Below are 17984 nucleotides of genomic sequence, written 5' to 3'. Positions count from 1 at the left end.
CAAACTGAAATAGAAATAATAATTTCTTTTCTAAGAGACCTATGCGTGCGTATCACCTTGTCCAGCGCGTTTTTGTGACGTAGGCGTCACGTGGTTTTTGCTTCGTCCCCCTTTCGTTTGTGCTTGTACTTGCTAACGGAGCTAACAAAGCTTACTCGGTCTTTTTCTTTTGTCAGACTTTTCTAGACACGCGGCGATTACACAAGCTGCAAATAAAGATCAGGGGAAGAGTATTTACAATTCCTGTCGGCGAATTTTCTCTCCGGGAGCGGAGAAGAGTGTGGTACGTAACAGCCGCCTTAGCTCACCTGCTAGCTTGTCGTCTATCCGCTAAATCAAATGCTTGTTAGCTAGGCCTTAGCTGTTGTTGGGGCCCGTGGTGATGTTCTCCAAACGATACATTTACTTTCCGTTCCAGTTGTTTGTTACGAGTAGTGGATAATCACGTATTCATCCTTTTCTCCCTATATTTTTGATTTTAAAAATTGGCATGGTCGAATGCCCTTTTTGCGCACGTGCTTAAATGGCATTCTTAACCTTTATTGAGCAAATAAGTGATCTTTAACATAAGATGCTAGACTAAGAGTCACAATGCTCCCTGTAGCAAACTTTATTCTGAATTTTGGACGTGTGAGTCAAACAAGAAACTTATTTTCCTACACGAATGATTTAACAACACTTTCTTCTTGTCTCGAACACGTAAAAACATGTCTTCTAACATGAAACGCGCCAACGGGTCTCCGAAGGGTTTTCATTATCACCTAAATAGAGCTGCAACAATTTCTCAATTAATCGAATTCTTCTCGAGAATCAAATGAATGCGGAATGACCAAATGAACATTGCAAAATATTTTGCCTCTTCAGAGTTGCCATGTACAATGGCATTGGCCTGACCACTCCCCGGGGCAGCGGAACCAATGGCTACGTTCAGCGCAACCTGTCCACGCTACGGTCCAAGCGGCCCCGTGATGATCGCGGCGGCGAGCGTGATGAAAAGGACTGCGAGCGGTTGGAACTTCAACTCAACCGGCAGCCCAACGCCGACATTCTGGAGCACCAGAGGAAACGGCAGCTAGAGGTGGAATGCGCCAAGTTTCAGGACATGATGGAGGAGCAGGGGTAAGGTGGCAAAATGACTGTTGACCAAAATCATGACAGATGATGATGTCATTTGTTTGGGAGCCTGATGGCAAAAATGCTGTTGTCTGCTTGCCGCCTCAGATATTCGGCAGAGGAGATCGAGGAAAAGGTGAACAGCTTCCGAATGATGCTGCAGGAAAAGAATCAGCCGCAGCCTCCCGCCACTGATGACAAAACCAGGTAAGCCAACAACTACTGAGAGATAAATATCAAAATGATTATTATTTGAATCATTGATGTTGTTCATGGCTCATTGGGGGTGTTTTTGGTCTTCTCAGCGTGACCGAAACGCACGCCCTGGCGGCGGCCAACCAGCAGAAGAACGACCGGCTCCGAGCCGCCTTCGGCATCTCCAGCGACTACGTGGACGGCTCGTCTTTCCACGCCGACCGCAAGGAGAAGGAAAAGGAGAAACGCGAGCAAGAGCGCCTGGAAAAGGAAAAGCTGCAGCAGCAACAACAACAACAACAAATGCAGCAGCAGCAGCAGAAATATACGTGAGCCCAAAGTTTTTGCTTCTTTTAGCAGTAGCAGGAAGCAAGAGGATCACTTCGTCTCTGCTGCTGGCAGTCCAACATTGCTACAAGCTGCCAGATGACCAATCACATTTTGAGTAACATGCTCTGTGTGCTCTTCCGCAGGTTGGTCGAGGACTCGGACGAGTCGGATTCCCCACCCAAGAAACGCAGTCGCAAGAAGAAAAAGAAGACCAAAAAGAGAGCCGGGTGAGACACGGTCAAATAGAAGAAACTCCTTTTACACATCGGCAAATCGTCATGTGTGTGAGAAAAAACAAAAAGTTATAATATGTTGTCGTTATCGCCGTCAAATCTTGCAGCTCACAGAGTCCCTCGCCGCCTCCTCGCCGGGAGAAAAAATCCAAGAAGAAGAAGAAGAAACGGTATTTACTTTGATTCAATGTGTCCAACTTGCCCACGCTCAACTGTTGCCTTCTCATTTCTTTTTCAGCGAGTCCTCAGCGTCGGAGGAAGATGACAGGTAGGACTTTGTTTTTCTTGACTGCTACAAATTTTCGAACTCTGAAGTACTCAAGTTGTAGTTGATATTGGTTTAAAAATAACTCCAAATAAAATACTTGCTCCAGCTGTTAACTGGTGTGGATTCTGAAAGCAAACACGATTCTTTCTCTCCTCAGTTCCTCAGACGAGAAGCAGAAGAAGGCGTCAAAGAAGAAAAAGAAGCAAGCGAGCAAAAGTCCCACAAAGAACAAGGCGGCGGCGCAGCGGAGCGTCTCGTCCACGTCGTCCCGCAGGTGTGACACTTCACCATGAATCGGTTTCATTTTGATTTCATTTGAGTGACTTCACCAAATGTCTTGTGGGATGTCAACAGTCGCTCGCCTGCGCCGTTGCGATCACGCAAGGCACAACAGGTGGACAACGGGCACAGGCCAAGATCTGCGGACCGAAGACGAGGCGGAGACGACCAGAGTCCGCGACGTGGAGGAGGTGACGAGGTGAGGCGTAAACCCATCACCCCCTGCATGAATCAACTCGGTGCAGGTCCGTTCACCTCCTGTTCTGTCGCTGTCTGTCTGTCTTCCACTAGAGAGAGAAAGAGAGGGGAGTGGCTTCCCTTTCCAGGAGGAGGCGGGACTCTACTTCCCCCGACAAAAAAAAAGAGACTGAAAGGAGCAAAGAGCGGCAGGGCGAAAGGCGGCGTTCACGAAGTAAAGAGCCAGACAAGAGAAAGAGGGATAGCGAAAAGGGCGCCCGGAGGAGCTCCAGGAGCAAAGAGAGGGACAAACAGAGAGGGAGACCAACAAGTCCACAAGGTGGCAAAGACAAAGGTCGAGGAAGGCGTTCCACCAGCAGAGAAAAGCCAGAAAAAGCAAAGCCGTGTCCTCCCCAGAGGACAAGACATGACTCTTCTTCTCCTTCACCTGTCATAGTGGATGCCAGGACTGGTCGCAGTAGAAGAGAGGAAGAGAAGAACGCCGGGAAGCGGGACACCAGGACCCGACACGAATCCTCTTCTCCTTCACCACCCAAAGCAGACGCCAACATTGGTCGCAACAGAAGAGAGGAGGAGAGAAACGTCGGCAAGCGGGACACCAGGACCAGACACGACTCCTCTTCTCCTTCACCGCCCAGAGCAGACGCCAAGACTGGTCGCAACAGACGAGTGGAACGAGAGGAAGAGAAGAACGCCGGAAAGCGGGACACCAGGACCCGAAACAAATCCTCTTCTCCTTCACCGCCCAAAGTGGAGGCCAGGACTGGTCGCAGTAGAAGAGAGGATGAGAGAAATGCCGGGAAGCGGGACATGAGGACCAGACACGAGTCATTTTCTCCGTCACCTCACAGAGCGGACGCCAAGACTGGTCGCAGCAGAGATGCACAACGAGAGGAGGAGAAGAACGCAGGGAAGCGGGACACGAGGACCAGACGCCACTCTTCGTCCCCATCTCCTGAGAGCAGGAACAGAGGAGACTCACTGCAGACGTATAAGAGCAGAGAGGCCGCAAAAAGAGCAGACGCCTCTTCTCGCCCTCCACCTCGTCATTCTCGTTCGCCGCCCTTCAACGGACGTCAGGACCAAAGTCGAGGAGATGGCGGGAGGACGTCTGACCAGGCACCGGGAAGTCGGCGCAAACCTGACACCAAGACCAGAAGTCCTCCAAAGCAGCAGGTGCAGGAACAAAAACAGAACGGCAGTGACAGCGACTCATCCTCGTCCTCATCCTCGTCTTCGTCGTCATCTTCATCGTCCTCGTCAGAAGACGAAGACCAACCCAAGACAAGAGAAAACAGAAGTTCCGCTTCCATCGGAGCAGCCGCTCGAAGGTTCGTCACCAACGGACGCACCGAGACCTCACAAGAACCCCGAAGACCCCCTGAGCGGACACAAGACAACATGGAGCGGCCCGCTCACAGAGCCCCCGCCGACCCCCCTCTAGGAAAAAGTCATCTGGACCGCCATAGCCCGCGGGAAAAGCCCAGGAGGAGGTCCCGCTCTCCGGCAGCCCACCGTGCCACCCCGCCCAAGCAGTACCAGGACCACTCCAGGAGAAGTAGTCCTCCTCCATCCCACCTCCGGGACCGAGGATGGGAACGGACTGTCAGACGTAGCAGGACCAGGAGCCCCAGGAGGCGCAGCCCTCTGATCAGGTAAGAAGTTCAAACACAAGTTGCAATCCCTTGAGTGAACGGAGGCACTGCGAAAGTTGATCTCATTGCGGAATTAGGAAATAGAAATCAGCAAGTGGAAATTGTCTGCGGCTTGCAGTCATGAGTAAACATTTGTTTCTTCCCGCAGGGTGCGCCGCCCACCGTCACCGCCCCCCAGGAGACGCGACAGTCGCTCACCAATCAGGAGGCGTGACAGCCGCTCGCCCTCGCCAGTGCGCAGGAGGCCGCCCACTCCCTCCCCTACGCCACTGCTTAGGAGGCGCACCAGTCGCTCGCCGGTGAGGAGGCTCACCAGTCGCTCGCCGGTGAGGAGGCGCACCAGTCGCTCGCCGGTGAGGAGGCGCACCAGTCGCTCGCCGGTGAGGAGGCGGACCAGTTGCTCGCCAGTGAGAAGACGAATTAGTCGCTCGCCAAGGGGGAAGCGCAACAGTCGCACACCGTCACCACCTGCCAGGAGGCGGCCCAGCCCCTCGCCGTTGCCCCCAAAAGGGAGGAGGCCAATTAGTCCCTCGCCAAAAGGGGCCGCTCACGCTGCGTCCTCAGAAGGCAACCGGGCGCAAGCTAGCCAAGTGGACAAGCGTCCGGGCAGGCCAGAGCAGCGGGCGCCGCTCGAGAGAATCGTTCAGCAGCCCAGACCGTCCTCGTCTTCATCGTCTTCCTCCGACTCCTCGTCCTCATCCTCGTCATCATCGCCTTCTCCGCCGCCGGCAAACAGGAAAGAGGTCAATCCTCCGGAGCGGGAGAAGAAAAATCAGATGGAAGACGAGAGACCAGAGCGCAGGATGCTGAAAAGCGGTTCAGACGCCTCGGCGGCTCGCGGGGATGCGTTGCGAGGCTCCGACGACCAATTGGAGCGCAGGAAGTCGACCCCGGCCCGGCGGGAAATTGTCACCGAGTGCGGCATCAATGGAAAGGAATCCAACAAGAAAGCAAGCCAGAGCAGCAGCTCTTCATCTTCATCTTCATCCTCCTCTTCATCCTCCTCCTCATCCTCCTCCTCTTCAGACAGCTCGGACTCAGAGGCGCAACCAGGAAAAGGGTATGCCACAAACAGGAAGTGTGTCATCACTTGATCCGAGTTCTAGATTGATATCTCCTCTTCTTTTTTCTGTCTTTTAAAACAGGAAAGCTAAAGCTCAGCAATCCCAATCCTCCTCCTCCTCAGACACCGAAAAAGACAAGAAGGACAAAAGGTGAGAAGTTAGCCAGTTGAAATCCGCAATACGTTAAAGATTGTCAAGTTTAAAATATCTCTTGAGGTCAAATCATCAGGAAGTTACAGTCAAAGTAAAGTTGAAATCATTAGGAAGGGAATGTAATGACGTTGAAATTACTTTTCTTTTTTTTTTTTTTTTAATTTCTTTTGGTCGACAGCGGCGGTCCACCTGGCAGGCTCCCGGCCGACTCACTGCGAGATTCTCGCTCTCTGAGTTATTCTCCTCCCCGACACATGCGGAAAGCGCCCACTTCAGGACGCGGGTCGGGAGGTCGGTCCCGCTGACCTGCCCTGTGAACTTTGACCTTCAACAAACAAGCTCCTCCTCCTCCTGACAGCAGGAAGTGAAGCAAGCGGCGCAGGAAGCGAAGATACGCCTGCTGCATACTTCTCCTTTCCGTGACAGCCCACAACTGTTTGGACTTGTCATATGGTCGTCATGTGACTTCTAGTCGTGTCTTGGCTTGACTTCCTGTGTCGCACCATGTGACTTTTCTTTTGTTATGGATCCAAAAGGTGATGATAATAAAGTTAATTGTACGTTTTATTGCTGTGCAGGTGCTTGTCCCCCCCCCAACCAACTTCTTGCGTTCCTAATGTTGCTCTGATGGACATGATCTGATCTGTTCAAGGGGAAAAGCAAAGTGTCAAAAAGCTTTCCTTTCAAATAAAGTGGAAACGGATAATCACTGAGGCGTACTTGACAGTTAAGAGAAAACGCTTTCATTTCCTCAAAGTGCATCTCACAGATTGACAAATGATGTTACTTTTTTGGGGGGGCGGGCAAGTGTAAAGCCCCACCAATAACAATTGTGGTTGTATGTAAATACACAGTAAATAAAACCTTTCTGGTTCTCGTATTGTCAGCTCTTACGTCAGTGTTATGGGCTAAGCAGTAAAAGTTACTCCTTTTAATAAAATTGTTCCCCCCAACTCTTGATGTTGCTGTTGTCTTTAGTTCTGGCGCTGTTTTCTCCCAGGCTCCATGAAGGCATCGTGAGATGCTGCGAGAGCAGCTGGAAGCTCATCAGGTGTGGTCGACACTCGCACGTTCTGAATCTTCTCGTCTCTTTTCGTTGTTTGGAGACACCAACGAGCTCACCAAGCCTGAAGCAAGTCGGCAACGAGCCTCCAACGCTCAACTAAAGTGAGTTTGACGTATGCGGACGAGTTAACGTGTGTATGCCGACAAGTTTTCGTATCTGCGTTAGGCCTGTGGACATCAAACGGACTTTATTTGTACGGCCCACATCTAAACTATGTCATTTTTTGTACCTACTCCACCATGTAAACACTCCTAACTTAATGCCACGTTCGTGGTGTTCATTTGTGATTTTGCTCAAGGGAGTGCTTTGAGTTTTTTGCCGTCTCTAAGCGTTCATGACTCAGTGAGATTGCAGCAAACGCGGGAGCGAAAACTCTCGTGACATGTTTAAATTGTGACCCACAATGAGGGAAAATGTACAAAGCGTGCGCCGAATGGAAAAGTCTTCCCGAAAGACGTCACTCGGCGTCCAAACGAGCAAGAACGAGATAATTAATTTCGTTAGCTTCATTTTTTGACAAAAAGGAATCAAGTTCGGCTCCGAGCCGGAAGGTGTGTTGAGTCGTGACGTCACCCCAACGTTTTCGGTTTTTGTTCATCGTGCTCATTTTTGTGTGCTAGCAGGCTTTCCCACGTTAGCATCATTAAAGGGGGCGTTTTCAAATTGAAATTTTATTGTTGTGATTGTTTTAAAACATCAACTATTCAGTTTTGATATGATCAGTTTTAGCACGTGACCGGTAGTAAGCGATGTTGCATTCAGTTTCCCTTGAAAGTAGGAACGTTCAGTTGTCTCATCGTAGTGCATTTTCCCATCAAACATGATTAATATTTAAGGCATAATCTACCGCTTAACTTTAAGTGGATGTTTAAAAAAGTGTGGGCACGAGTTCAAGTGGACAGAAAATGCCTTGACTCATTGAGACATGAGAGGTATGGAAAGTTTCCGATTGCCACTATTTTCATTCAGTGAAATTAGCGTAAGCGTAAAAAATGTCTTTTGTAGGCTATGCTGCAATGCACTTTGACACTTTGCGTTAAAAATACTTTTTTTCCCCTCCTATCGCACAGTGGGCGCATTGTTTGCTTGAGTAATGCGAGTGTCTGTGACTATACATAATCAATTGGTGTCGTTTACTTGTTGCTAAATATAAAGTCTTCTTCTATCTATCTATAAACTGTATGCCATTCTTGGAGGGGGGGGGGGGTGCTTTAGGAGACGCTCCAGCTCATTTTCCGAATGGAAAGTGCACATTTCTGATTTTGGCCACAACTCGAACGCAGTAGCAAGTTCTGGGTTTTTTTTGTTTGTTTTTTCTCTTAAACGTACAGACATTCAATCTCTTGTACACATTTACATAGATACTGTGTATTTGTTACATTTATGAACTTATTATTTGATTATTTTGGGGATACTAAAGACAAATTGAAGAATGAAGGTAAATGATCTCTGTTGTATGTGGAAATGGAACCAATTCTTCATCCTCTCTGTTTTGTAAAGTTGGAAACAGCGATTGAACGCGACGCCTCAAATTTCCTGATGCTCTTGAAGGCTTCAATGATGGAACCTCTGAGGAGCAGCAACATCTCCTAGTTGTCCCGCCGTATTTATGTTGACCAGTTCTGTGCTCGTTCCTCGTCGGATGTTAGCAGCTGAAAACTTTGGACTGGGATCGCCAAAGTGAAACTGAAAGCCAGCGTGATGCCGGTGGAGGAACCCAAAAGTCAGTGCTGATCGTAGTGTGAGTGCGGCGACGGCGGTGACGATTGTGAACGAAGTTGGACAGCGAGGAGTCGGGAATGGCGGGAAAGGACTACAATCATCTCTTCAAGCTGCTCATCATCGGCGACTCCAGTGCGTCTCGTTTTATCTCATCTCATTATTTGTCACTCCCCTCGCTTGACCTTTCTCGCCATGTTTTCTTCTCGCAGATGTCGGCAAAAGCAGCCTGCTGCTTCGCTTTGCAGACAATTCTTTCTCTGGTGAGTTTGAAGCACTCGTTCTTGGGGGCTGCTTTTCTACTTCAGAACCTGGACCGCTTACTTTCTCACAGCACTGTGTTTTGTGAGACAAATTTTTTCAAATAAGTGCTTGTGCTGCAGGAAGTTACATCACCACCATTGGTGTGGACTTCAAGATTAGGACGGTGGACGTGGAAGGGGAGCGCGTCAAACTGCAAATTTGGGACACGGCCGGGCAGGAGAGATTCAGGACCATCACCTCCACGTAAGCGCATCAAACGTCACACACGCATGCACGCACACAGACGGCCTTTACAAATATTTGCATGTGTGCATGCGTGCAGGTATTACCGGAACACGCACGGCGTCATCATCGTGTACGATGTGACCAATCCCGAGTCGTTTGTTAATGTCAAGCGCTGGCTCAACGAGATTTCTCAGAACTGCGACAGTGTCTGCAAGGTTCTCGGTCAGTCAGATCCGTCGCTTCTACTACCTCAACACTGGCTTTGCAATTTTTCACTACACAGATTAATTGAGAACCACCGATATACATGTATACTTTATTTTTGGGGGTTACCTTAGTGGGGAACAAGAACGACGATCCATCCAAGAAGCAGGTGGACAGCCAAGACGCGATGCGCTTCGGGGAGTCGGTCGGGGTGCCTGTGTTCGAGACCAGTGCCAAAGAAAACATCAACGTGGAAGAGGTCTGTTGCATACACAAGCGTATTGCTGCCACTCCAATTGAGGGGGGAGCCATATTGTGTCTTAAAACTACTTTGCACTGTGCTCTGCAGATGTTCATGGCCTTCACTCACATGGTCCTGCGGGCCAAGAAGCAAAGTCAGAACCGGGCCGAGCGGGAACGTGAGCGGGAGAGGGACACGGTCAACATCAATGCGCATCGGGAGCGGGACCGCCGGAAGAGAGCCAAGAAATGCTGCTGAGTGGAAAAGCACATTTTATTCTTTTTTTTTTTCTTTTGCTCATCATCTCCCGTCCGCACTGACAACTTTATTGGCAACTACTGTACACTCAGCACACGTAAATACTACCATTAATACATACTAGTGCTGGGGCCACACTCACAAACTATACTACTACTGCATAATATATATTTTTTTAGATTAAAATCAAATTGCTACAAAAGTCAAGGCATATTTTTAAGACTTAAGTCTTTTTTTGTGTGTGACGTTCACGCATGTAGTAATCCATCTTTTTGAATGCAATACCTAGAAAAGCCAGAAAATAGCGGGTCGGTGCTTGTGTGGCTTTTCTGAGTGCTCAGACGAGAAGGCCAAAGTCCAGATTCAAACGCTCAACTTCAAAACTGTGAACCGTTCATGAGCTTACTGCTCCTCCATCAAGTTAATTGTACAATATTGAAAATTCACAATTCTGAAAAGACCTCTACGTATTTGTCAATATTTTAACATCAAGTATTATGTAAATTTAATATTTAAAATCCTAAAACATTTTAATGTCTTGTTGAAAAGGTAACTTTTTTTCTGCCCAATTTCGCTTCCTGTACTGCATCAACTTAAGTGTGAGGTCTCCTGTCAGTGTGGCCCTAGTACCCTTTTTTTTTTTTTTTCTTCAACTTGAACCAAAGCGTCTGTCCATCTTCTTGACAATTGAAATCCACGTAGGATTGAATCATCCTGAGGGTGGCGCTGACATTCTCGTAAAAGACAAAAGGGGACAATGGCAGAACAAACGTTTTATTTGCACTTACTGTGTGCCATAATCTGTGCACACACTTAACACAAACGTGACCAGTGGCCTAACTGTGTGTTTTTTTTAAACTTAACTCTGTTGCTTAGCAACTGTACAAATAAAGTCTTGAATCCAAAATGGTTTGGCCAAACTAACTGATGAAGTTAACCTCATGTGTGTACCTAATGTTTTGGCCAGTTTTCCTTGAGTGTGATGCTGCTTTCTAGTGGTATGAATCGGAAGTGCACTTGCCTCTCAAATTTCCCCTCATCTCAAAACCCAAAAAAATGTCTATTTGGAGAAAAATGAGCAGAGGGACTCATGAAGTTGCAGGAATCCCAATTTCTTCGTGAGCAAGGCGGTGGCGCCCCCCGCCCCCTTTTGGTCAGGTGGTCTTGGGCAGCCTGTAGACACCGGCGGAGACTACGAGCTGGTGCTCGCGGACCTTGCGCTGCAGGAAGGCCTCCAGCTCTGCGACGTCCATCTCGGTGACGGCGGGTCCCGACACCACAAACATCCGAAGCATGGAGTGGATGCGCTCCAGCGTCATGCTGTCCAGGTTAGTCAGCATGGCCTGGATGTATGCCCAGAACAGCTGACGTGACACACACAAGAGCAAAGGTTATGTTTGAACTTCTCTGGTCATATTCAAACCTGGCTTGTGATGTCATAATGACCGAAACTGCCATCTTTTGCTCCTGTGCTAGCGTTACCTGCATCTTCTCCTCTTTCTGCTGCGTCTGCGTGGTGGTGTTAGAGTCTCGCTCGTCGTCGCTGTCGATCATCATGACGGCGCCGCGCTCCGTTTTGTCCTTGCAGGATGACGCCGTCTCTAGCACCGAGTAGCGGCCGGCGCTTTCCTCGCGTAGGACGCCGTGTTGCTGCCATAGCGCCAATTTCCTGTGGACTGCTTCCTTGGGGACACTCAGGGCGGCGCTCAGCTCCTCCAAGGTCCAACTACCTAAAGTGTACATCCAGACTTGTCAACACAAAATCACGACGCAGCATTATTTGTACTATTTTTATCAAAGTGTATTGACTTTTGTCCTGGAAGTGCAGGATGATGGCGGCGTGCAGTGGCGACACAGTGACGTTGCTGACCGTTCGGTCCTCCAGCTCCACGTCCAGCGTGACAGACCCCAAATGAGGCTTCCAGCTGAGAGTCCGCATGGCCTGACAACACAAATGCAAAAAAGAAAAAAAAAACTGGAAAATCAAGGTATGAGCTCACTTTACAAGAACTACTTTTGCATATTTTATAAATCAAATAACTATTCCAGGTTTTGTGACAATATTGATGGGCCTCATGTTAGCATTAGCGCATGCTAACGATGCATGCATTACCTTGAGCTTCTCGTATCGTCGCGTGTAGGCTTCCGTGGCACGTTGCACGATGGCGGGCATCTCCATCTTTTCCTCCTTCAACTGCGGCCAAAACTCAGAAGACAGGATGAGGGCCGAGAGCCACGAGGGTGGCTGAGAATCCTCCCCCTTCTGCCGTGGCTCCTCCCCTTCCTCCTCTTCCTCCTCGCAGATGTTGCTGTTGATGCGGCGAGAGTCGGCCATGTCCTGCGCCCGATACATGCCAAATGGAGGACACTCAAATCCGGCCCAGCTCACGCACTTCCACCGTTAGCTCTGCTTCCTACCTTCAGCATGACCTCACAGTAGTGCATGTGCGATTCTCCAAAGCGAAGTTTCAGCAGCTCCACATTCCTGATTTCCCTGCAAGCACATGCGTGACGTGATGTGGCGTGAGCTCTCGTCAGGGTGGCGCACGGGCAGCGTACCTGGCGGTGTTGTAGTTGAGCTGATGCAGCAGCCTGTCGGCCAGCACAGTGCGGTACTCGTTGATGAAGATGTCCTTGCTGCCGTAGATGCTCACCAGCAGGCTGATGATGTCAGACGAGCGTCGTTTGGAGCCCGACTTATCTGAAGTGCAAAATGCGAGATTGCGTTCACAACAGGAACCGAAATTATGACACTCCCCTTCCCCCCAAAAAAGGACGTTGCGGACGTGGAGACTGACCGGCCACGGCGTCGGTGGGGTCGGGAGTCCAGCTCTCAGGGTCGCCGGCCTCCTCGTCGCTGTCCTGCATCTCCAATGTGACGGGGTCGCCTCGGGAAAGCTCCGAGGCCAGGTCGGTGCAACCCGTCACCGCGTCACCTGTCAGACCGTCCACGATCTGGCGGACCGTGTCCTCGCGCGTCCTGAAAGCCCGATCACGCGTTTACTCGTCACCCGACGTCCACGTATATGCATGCTTGACAGACCTGAGATACTTCCTGATGGGCTGGCAGGCCACCTGCAGAACCACCATGGAGGGGTCCAGTTCTCGTAGGGTCTTGATGGCCGAGATATAAACGGTGAGGATGTCCGACGTGTGGACGCCTGACGAGATGACAGCTTTCATTACGTACTGTGCCTATAAAAAAAATTATATGTAACAAAAGGGAGCTCACCAGGGTGCAGCAAGCGATTCTCAAAAGTAGACCTGAGCGACGTGAGGAGTTGCTGGCGCTGGTTGGTTCGTTCCAGACAGAACTTGAGGTCTTCAATTGCCGCTTTGGATTCCGGGAAGTCTGAGTGAGACAATATATATATATATATATATTTTTCCAATTCATTTTGATGAGCACATATGGCATAGCGCTGGCCACCTGACCTCGGATGATGCTGAACAGCTCGTCTATCCTCATGTTGACGTAGATCCTGCAGAAGAACTGATGCATGTGACAACGCCACTGCTTCAGCACCGAGCTCGCCGGCACGGCGGGATCCGGGGGACTGTCGCGGACCTGCTGGCTGGAGAACACCTGACCCAGCCAACCTACCACCAGCTCTAACCACTGAGGGACCACATGAGCATTTCTGTTTATAGATCATTTTCTCTACTTTTTGGGTCAGAAACCTTTGGCGTTTGTGCTGAAACACAAGTCTTGTATTTCAGGCTCATTACAATGTTCTGTTTGTTTTGAAAAATAGCGCACCTGTTGGAAGTCATCCAGAAAGGATCGCTCATACTCGCCCCGGCAGTGCTGCTCCAGCCACTGCTCGATGAGGCGGTGCAAGATAGACGTGAGGGCGTCGCAGCTGACCCATTCCAAGAGCTCCACCCTGGACCTGAAAATACAGCAAAAGGTTGCAACGAGCCCGCCGTCACCTAATCGTTCTGTGAATAAGCCAGGTATTGTCCAGTTCGACAAGACTAACTAACCGGTTGCGTTTGCACTCACAGGATGTGGCCGAGCTCCTGCAGATGTTTGAGAGCCTCCTGACACCAACACTTGTCGACGGGGACCTCGCATCCGCTGCATTCGCCAACCTCAGGGGCACGCCCCTCATTGTCCCCATGGGCATGTCCCTTCCGCGCTATGTAGACGGCGAAGGTCCTGCTGTAGAAGCCCAGCACTCTGTCTTGGAGAAGCTGCGAAGGCGGGAAGAGGAGCAAGCCTCTGATGATGGTGAAGGCGCGCTCCTGGAGGCCCCGAAGTCCCGTGCCACACACATCAGACGGGTCCTCATCTTGCCACGCCCCCAACTGCTCCAGGCCCACTACAAGAGCAAGATGATATTTACGGTGCAATCAATACTAAATAAAAATACTAAAGTTCAAAGAATTGTTAAACAGTCAAATGTTCTTCCTAAAATTAATATCATTATTGTTCTAAGTGTATAGAGACCCCACAACAACTGATGACAGACTAGGCAAAATGCATGTGGCTCGACTTGCCCAAAAACGGCTGCAGTCGTTCCAGCAACGTCCGGAAAGCGGTGAGGAGAACCCAGACCTGACCCCTCTCGTCCACTTCATTCTCCATCTGATTGAGCCCGCACCAAAACTCTGGAACAACTGAGGAGGACAAGCGCATCTGCAGCGTTTCCAGCAGCCAACTGGCCAGAAGCCGAGCGGCACCCTGACCGCACAACAACTCCACACTGGCCGACAGGTCGCGATCTTCTGGCCTGCTGCCCTCGGACATCTGAAACACACAAAGCACACGTTAGAGCAATTTGTCAACATTAGGCATGAAAAGCTGAACACGCAAATCAACCCGTGCAGATTATAGTCAGCGCCGTGAAATTAGCGGGAGGACCTCCACCCGTCTCTTCTTCGGATGCAGCCAGCAAACATCTTCACAAAGACAAGCCGGACCGAATGAAGCGAAAGCGTCTTACGGGTGACCGAAAAGCCATTTTTTTTTCTTAAGTGTTAAGTGAAGATTCATCACAAGGATGCAAAGTTGGAAAGTGTTGTTTTTCGGATGAAGCCTTACCAGAGCAGCTGTGACGGTTTCCCAAGCTTCGGTGACTTCGAGCTGAGCGTCACATCCAAAAGACTCAGCCGATTCCATCGCAATTTCGTCCATTTTTTACACTCGACTGCAGTGACACTGCTGCAAATCTGACGTGTCGGTTGAAATATTTCAACTTTGGATCACACTGAGCTATCCTAAGAGGGTGTTTTGTTTTTAAGCGTACGCGCCATTGCTCCGTTTCAGGATTGTTGTGCTTGTTCCGCTTTTATTTCTTCTTTGTGTTTTTTAATTTGGACTTTCTGGCAATGAGGACACAATGCTCCCCCCAACAGTCAAGAAGACAACATTACAGTTGCAATATCGTAGAACAATTTCATACTTGTAACAACATTGTGAAAGAACATCTCAGAATCTCACCCAACCTTGATGAAATAGACACTTGTTACTGATTTAAGAACTATATTCAAGCACACTGGAGCCTTGTGAAATTTTATTAGGACCTTGGAGAACAGAACCTTGGAGCATTTTTATACCGTTATAGAACCTTCTTAAAGTAAACCGGGAAATTGTATAACGTCGCTAAAGCACAATGGAACAAGCATAACATTCTTAATGTTTATTGGGCCCTTTTGGAAGATTATCTACCCAAAAACTGAATAGTCCTTGTTGAAGCGCGTTGACGACACACTAGGAAGCGCTCGCTCCACAAACGTCGCGTCTGTGGACTGAAACGGCCGTAGAAGAAGAAAACAGCAGCATCCAGAGACAAACAATCATGGCGGCGACAGAGAGCGAGTGAGTTTGGGCTCGCATGACTTGTTTGGAGAAAAAGAAAACTTGCAACGTGATGACATTCAGCTGCAGTCGGACGTTCCATTGTTTGCGTGTTTTCCGCTGCCAAAGGAGTGGTGGCGATCGCCAGGCACAAAACCGTTCAGCTAACTCGCTAAAGCTAGCTCATTTGGCAGCAACAAAAACATGACATTTTAACAGCAAGTCTTATGTTTGTTTACGCAAGTTCGAACAATTTTGGAAACCGTTTAATTACTTGTATTTGTGAATGTACTTTAACACCGGCGATTTTTTTTTTTTCGTGTCAAATTATTCTTGCTGGCGTGTGACGATGGCGCTTGCTCTCTTTGTCCTTGCACTGCCCTCATCACCCTTTTCTTCTCCTCCTCCACCTCCTTTTCTTGTCTTTCTTGGTCAGAGTTCTGTGTGAGATTGAGGTGCTGCAGTCCATCTACTTGGATGACCTGCGTGTCACCAGGACACAAGACAGGTGACCAACATCGAGTCAAATGCTCAAAGCATATTCATAGACATCAATGTTTTGTTCAGGCACTGGGAGGTTAGTCTGGTTCTGTACCCGTCCACGGCCGAAGATTCTGGATCGCAGTTTGTCCGACTCTGCTTGAAGCTGACCCTCGATGACCAGGTGACCCGCCAGTCATCATTAGAATTACATATTTTCACTTGCATGGATGATGCTAGCTCACATGGTTTGTGCATGTGTTCAGTATCCGTGCTCATCTCCTGACATCTCCATTCACAACCCGCGAGGACTCTCTGATGACAAGCTCAGCAGGTAATGTCCTCTGACTAAATGTGCTTTGACTAATGTCTTTTCCCACCTCATTAGAAACCTGTTAAAGATTAGAGTCTAATATTAGAAGCTGATGATGATGTTGTGTTCTAGCCTTCAGCAAAGTCTTGAGCTTGAAGCTGAGTCATGCGTGGGCTCACCCATCTTGTACCAGCTGATTGAGGTTGCGGCCGTCACGCTTAAACCTCAAAACAGAAAGTTCAACTATGTCAACCTATTTCTTTTCCATTTCGTCCTTCAGAAAGCCAAAGAAATCCTGACTGAAAGCAACATTCCTCACGGGAACTGTGTTATCTGCTTGTACGGATTCAAGGTCGCCTTCAGCTTCTCTTCTTGTCCATGCAATATGCCAACCTGGAAGACTTCGATTAGGATAAAAAGCTTGCTGCTTGATTGTCCAGGAGGGAGAGTCGTTCAGCAAGACACACTGCTATCACTACTTCCACTCTCACTGCCTGGGACGCTACGCTCGCCACTCGGAGGAGGAGATACGCCTCCGCCAGCAGGAGATGGCCGACGACAAGACAGCCATGCAACATCAGGTTGGACGTCAGCATCAATGAAATCAGGCTTAAGCCCGGGGCCATCAAATGCATTTTAGTTCAAGTTAAAATTCATTCCTGAAATGTTGTCATAGGAGGGGGGGAAAAAAAAAATCCATTCATTTTGGACTTTCATTTTGGCAGCCACTTTCCAAGATATCAAGAGCCTATTCTTTACTGTGAAAAAAAAATCAATCATCCTGCTTCAAATCCATTGCCAAATTTGTTGTTTCCCCCCCAGGAGCTGATGGTGGTTTGTCCCGTGTGCCGCGAGCCTCTGATCTACAACCTGGACCAGCTAACGGCCAGTACAGCGCCACAGCTGCCTGAGGTAAGACAAGAAGCGAGTGGCAGTGCTCGAGAGCAAGTAAGGACTGAACGTGTGTTCATGGTCACCCAGCTGGACGGCGCCGCCATCCGCTCCAAGTTCCAGCAAAAGTGGCGAGAACTCGAGAAGATTCTGGACAGACAACGCTGTAGAGGAGGCGTCATCGATCCCGAGGAGGAGTCCAATCGCTTCCTCATACACATCAATGAGGTGATGACCATGATGATGTGACACGCTACACTTGCGCTCATGTTTGTTTCTCACAACCTTCCTAGAATGTTACTAAACTTCGTAAAGAAATGTAGTAAATCATGGTCTTCCCTCGCAGGCTCCTCCTCCTCCTTCTGATGGCAGCGGCGCTGTGGACCCTCTGCTACCCACCGCCTCTGAGCTCCTTCCCCCATCAGCACAGCCCTTTACTCCACCGCCAACGCGTTGCACAGGCACTCACAGGCAGCCTCAGGCACACAAGCGCCACAGCTACGGCAAGGGTCCCAAGAGAGGAGGCGGGCACCGAACGAATCACATTAAAGGAGGCGCCCCCATCTCAGAGCACCTGGACTCGCTCCGTCTGTCATCGGAGCCCGCCGAGGCCCCGCCTGGCGCCATGTGTGAGAATCCGCATGCTCACGTGACTCTTTGCCAAACAGGAAGTCACTTTTCTGACAAACATATGGCTGGGGGACGTGCCCAGCGGGCCCGAAGAAAGGGCTCGCAGCACTCTGCCCATGGGGGCCCCTCTCAATACCACCGCTGGGACGCTCGGGCACAGAGGGGAGGGGCGCCCGGGGGTCTCCCTCAACACCATCGTTGGGACGCTAGGGCACAGAGGGGAGGGGCGCCCCGCCAGCAGAGGGTGGGGGGGCCAGAGGAGGAGCTCTGACACACACACTTATGGTGTGGTGACACAAAATGAAATGACTAATTAAAGCTAATTAACTAATTGTTCATCACTCATCTTTTTTTGGTGGCAGGATGTCCAGAGACGTAAATATGAGCTTAATGGTTGTTTGT

At 49.5% G+C, this 17984-nt stretch overlaps 4 protein-coding genes across 5 annotated transcripts; 3 read left to right on the top strand and 1 right to left on the bottom strand.

Moving 5' to 3' along the window:
• Window positions 1–76: 76 nt before the first annotated feature.
• srrm2 (serine/arginine repetitive matrix 2) lies at window positions 77–6374 on the top strand. Its single transcript, XM_088358564.1, has 13 exons — window positions 77–283; window positions 865–1119; window positions 1222–1320; window positions 1419–1637; window positions 1782–1865; window positions 1979–2041; window positions 2110–2139; window positions 2297–2413; window positions 2494–2617; window positions 2710–4271; window positions 4420–5331; window positions 5417–5485; window positions 5667–6374. Exons 2-13 carry the CDS (start codon window positions 872–874, stop codon window positions 5791–5793), a joined length of 3654 nt encoding a protein of 1217 aa, XP_088214690.1. The 5' UTR covers window positions 77–283; window positions 865–871; the 3' UTR covers window positions 5794–6374.
• Window positions 6375–6478: 104 nt separating this feature from the next.
• Window positions 6479–10372, top strand: LOC148383829 (ras-related protein Rab-35). Its single transcript, XM_088358575.1, has 7 exons — window positions 6479–6655; window positions 8055–8408; window positions 8486–8536; window positions 8657–8780; window positions 8860–8984; window positions 9101–9225; window positions 9316–10372. The coding sequence occupies exons 2-7, from the start codon at window positions 8354–8356 to the stop codon at window positions 9463–9465; spliced, it is 630 nt and encodes a 209-aa protein (XP_088214701.1). The 5' UTR covers window positions 6479–6655; window positions 8055–8353; the 3' UTR covers window positions 9466–10372.
• Window positions 10224–14783, bottom strand: anapc2 (anaphase promoting complex subunit 2). Its single transcript, XM_088358567.1, has 14 exons — window positions 14513–14783; window positions 13969–14218; window positions 13472–13790; window positions 13226–13358; window positions 12901–13084; window positions 12698–12817; window positions 12509–12626; window positions 12264–12445; window positions 12025–12166; window positions 11884–11959; window positions 11579–11803; window positions 11275–11407; window positions 10948–11195; window positions 10224–10829 (listed from the first exon to the last, which is right to left on the bottom strand). The coding sequence occupies exons 1-14, from the start codon at window positions 14603–14605 to the stop codon at window positions 10620–10622; spliced, it is 2433 nt and encodes an 810-aa protein (XP_088214693.1). The 5' UTR covers window positions 14606–14783; the 3' UTR covers window positions 10224–10619.
• Window positions 14784–15138: 355 nt separating this feature from the next.
• Window positions 15139–17918, top strand: rnf25 (ring finger protein 25). Of its 2 annotated transcripts, XM_088358571.1 has the most exons (10): window positions 15143–15289; window positions 15705–15776; window positions 15836–15932; window positions 16015–16082; window positions 16194–16263; window positions 16342–16413; window positions 16502–16642; window positions 16884–16973; window positions 17043–17180; window positions 17299–17918. In XM_088358571.1, exons 1-10 carry the CDS (start codon window positions 15270–15272, stop codon window positions 17851–17853), a joined length of 1323 nt encoding a protein of 440 aa, XP_088214697.1. In that variant the 5' UTR covers window positions 15143–15269; the 3' UTR covers window positions 17854–17918. The 2 variants fall into 2 exon arrangements, with proteins under 2 accessions (XP_088214696.1, XP_088214697.1); XM_088358570.1 differs by having other exon boundaries at window positions 15139–15289; window positions 16194–16413.
• The last annotated feature ends 66 nt before the right edge of the window (window positions 17919–17984 follow it).

Source organism: Syngnathus floridae, chromosome 17 (genome assembly GCF_059516105.1).
Source record: "Syngnathus floridae isolate MCC-2025c chromosome 17, RoL_Sflo_1.0, whole genome shotgun sequence".
Lineage (NCBI taxonomy): Eukaryota > Metazoa > Chordata > Actinopteri > Syngnathiformes > Syngnathidae > Syngnathus > Syngnathus floridae.
This window is presented reverse-complemented; position numbering and strand designations above follow the sequence as displayed.

Bases quoted from the DNA above. Each gene is read 5' to 3' on its own strand.
- srrm2 (XM_088358564.1), top strand. From the start codon at position 872: ATGTACAATGGCATTGGCCTGACCACTCCCCGGGGCAGCGGAACCAAT. The intron at 2,414-2,493 runs GTGTGACACTTC...GGATGTCAACAG, and splicing joins TCGTCCACGTCGTCCCGCAG to TCGCTCGCCTGCGCCGTTGC. The intron at 4,272-4,419 runs GTAAGAAGTTCA...TTCTTCCCGCAG, and splicing joins AGGCGCAGCCCTCTGATCAG to GGTGCGCCGCCCACCGTCAC.
- LOC148383829 (XM_088358575.1), top strand. From the start codon at position 8,354: ATGGCGGGAAAGGACTACAATCATCTCTTCAAGCTGCTCATCATCGGC. The intron at 8,409-8,485 runs GTGCGTCTCGTT...TTCTTCTCGCAG, and splicing joins GCTCATCATCGGCGACTCCA to ATGTCGGCAAAAGCAGCCTG. The intron at 8,537-8,656 runs GTGAGTTTGAAG...CTTGTGCTGCAG, and splicing joins TGCAGACAATTCTTTCTCTG to GAAGTTACATCACCACCATT.
- anapc2 (XM_088358567.1), bottom strand. From the start codon at position 14,605: ATGGACGAAATTGCGATGGAATCGGCTGAGTCTTTTGGATGTGACGCT. The intron at 13,085-13,225 runs GTGCGCTATTTT...GTGGTCCCTCAG, and splicing joins TTCTGGATGACTTCCAACAG to TGGTTAGAGCTGGTGGTAGG. The intron at 11,408-11,578 runs GTAATGCATGCA...TTGTGTTGTCAG, and splicing joins GACGATACGAGAAGCTCAAG to GCCATGCGGACTCTCAGCTG.
- rnf25 (XM_088358570.1), top strand. From the start codon at position 15,270: ATGGCGGCGACAGAGAGCGA. The intron at 15,777-15,835 runs GTGACCAACATC...TGTTTTGTTCAG, and splicing joins GTCACCAGGACACAAGACAG to GCACTGGGAGGTTAGTCTGG. The intron at 16,414-16,501 runs GTCGCCTTCAGC...TTGATTGTCCAG, and splicing joins TCTGCTTGTACGGATTCAAG to GAGGGAGAGTCGTTCAGCAA.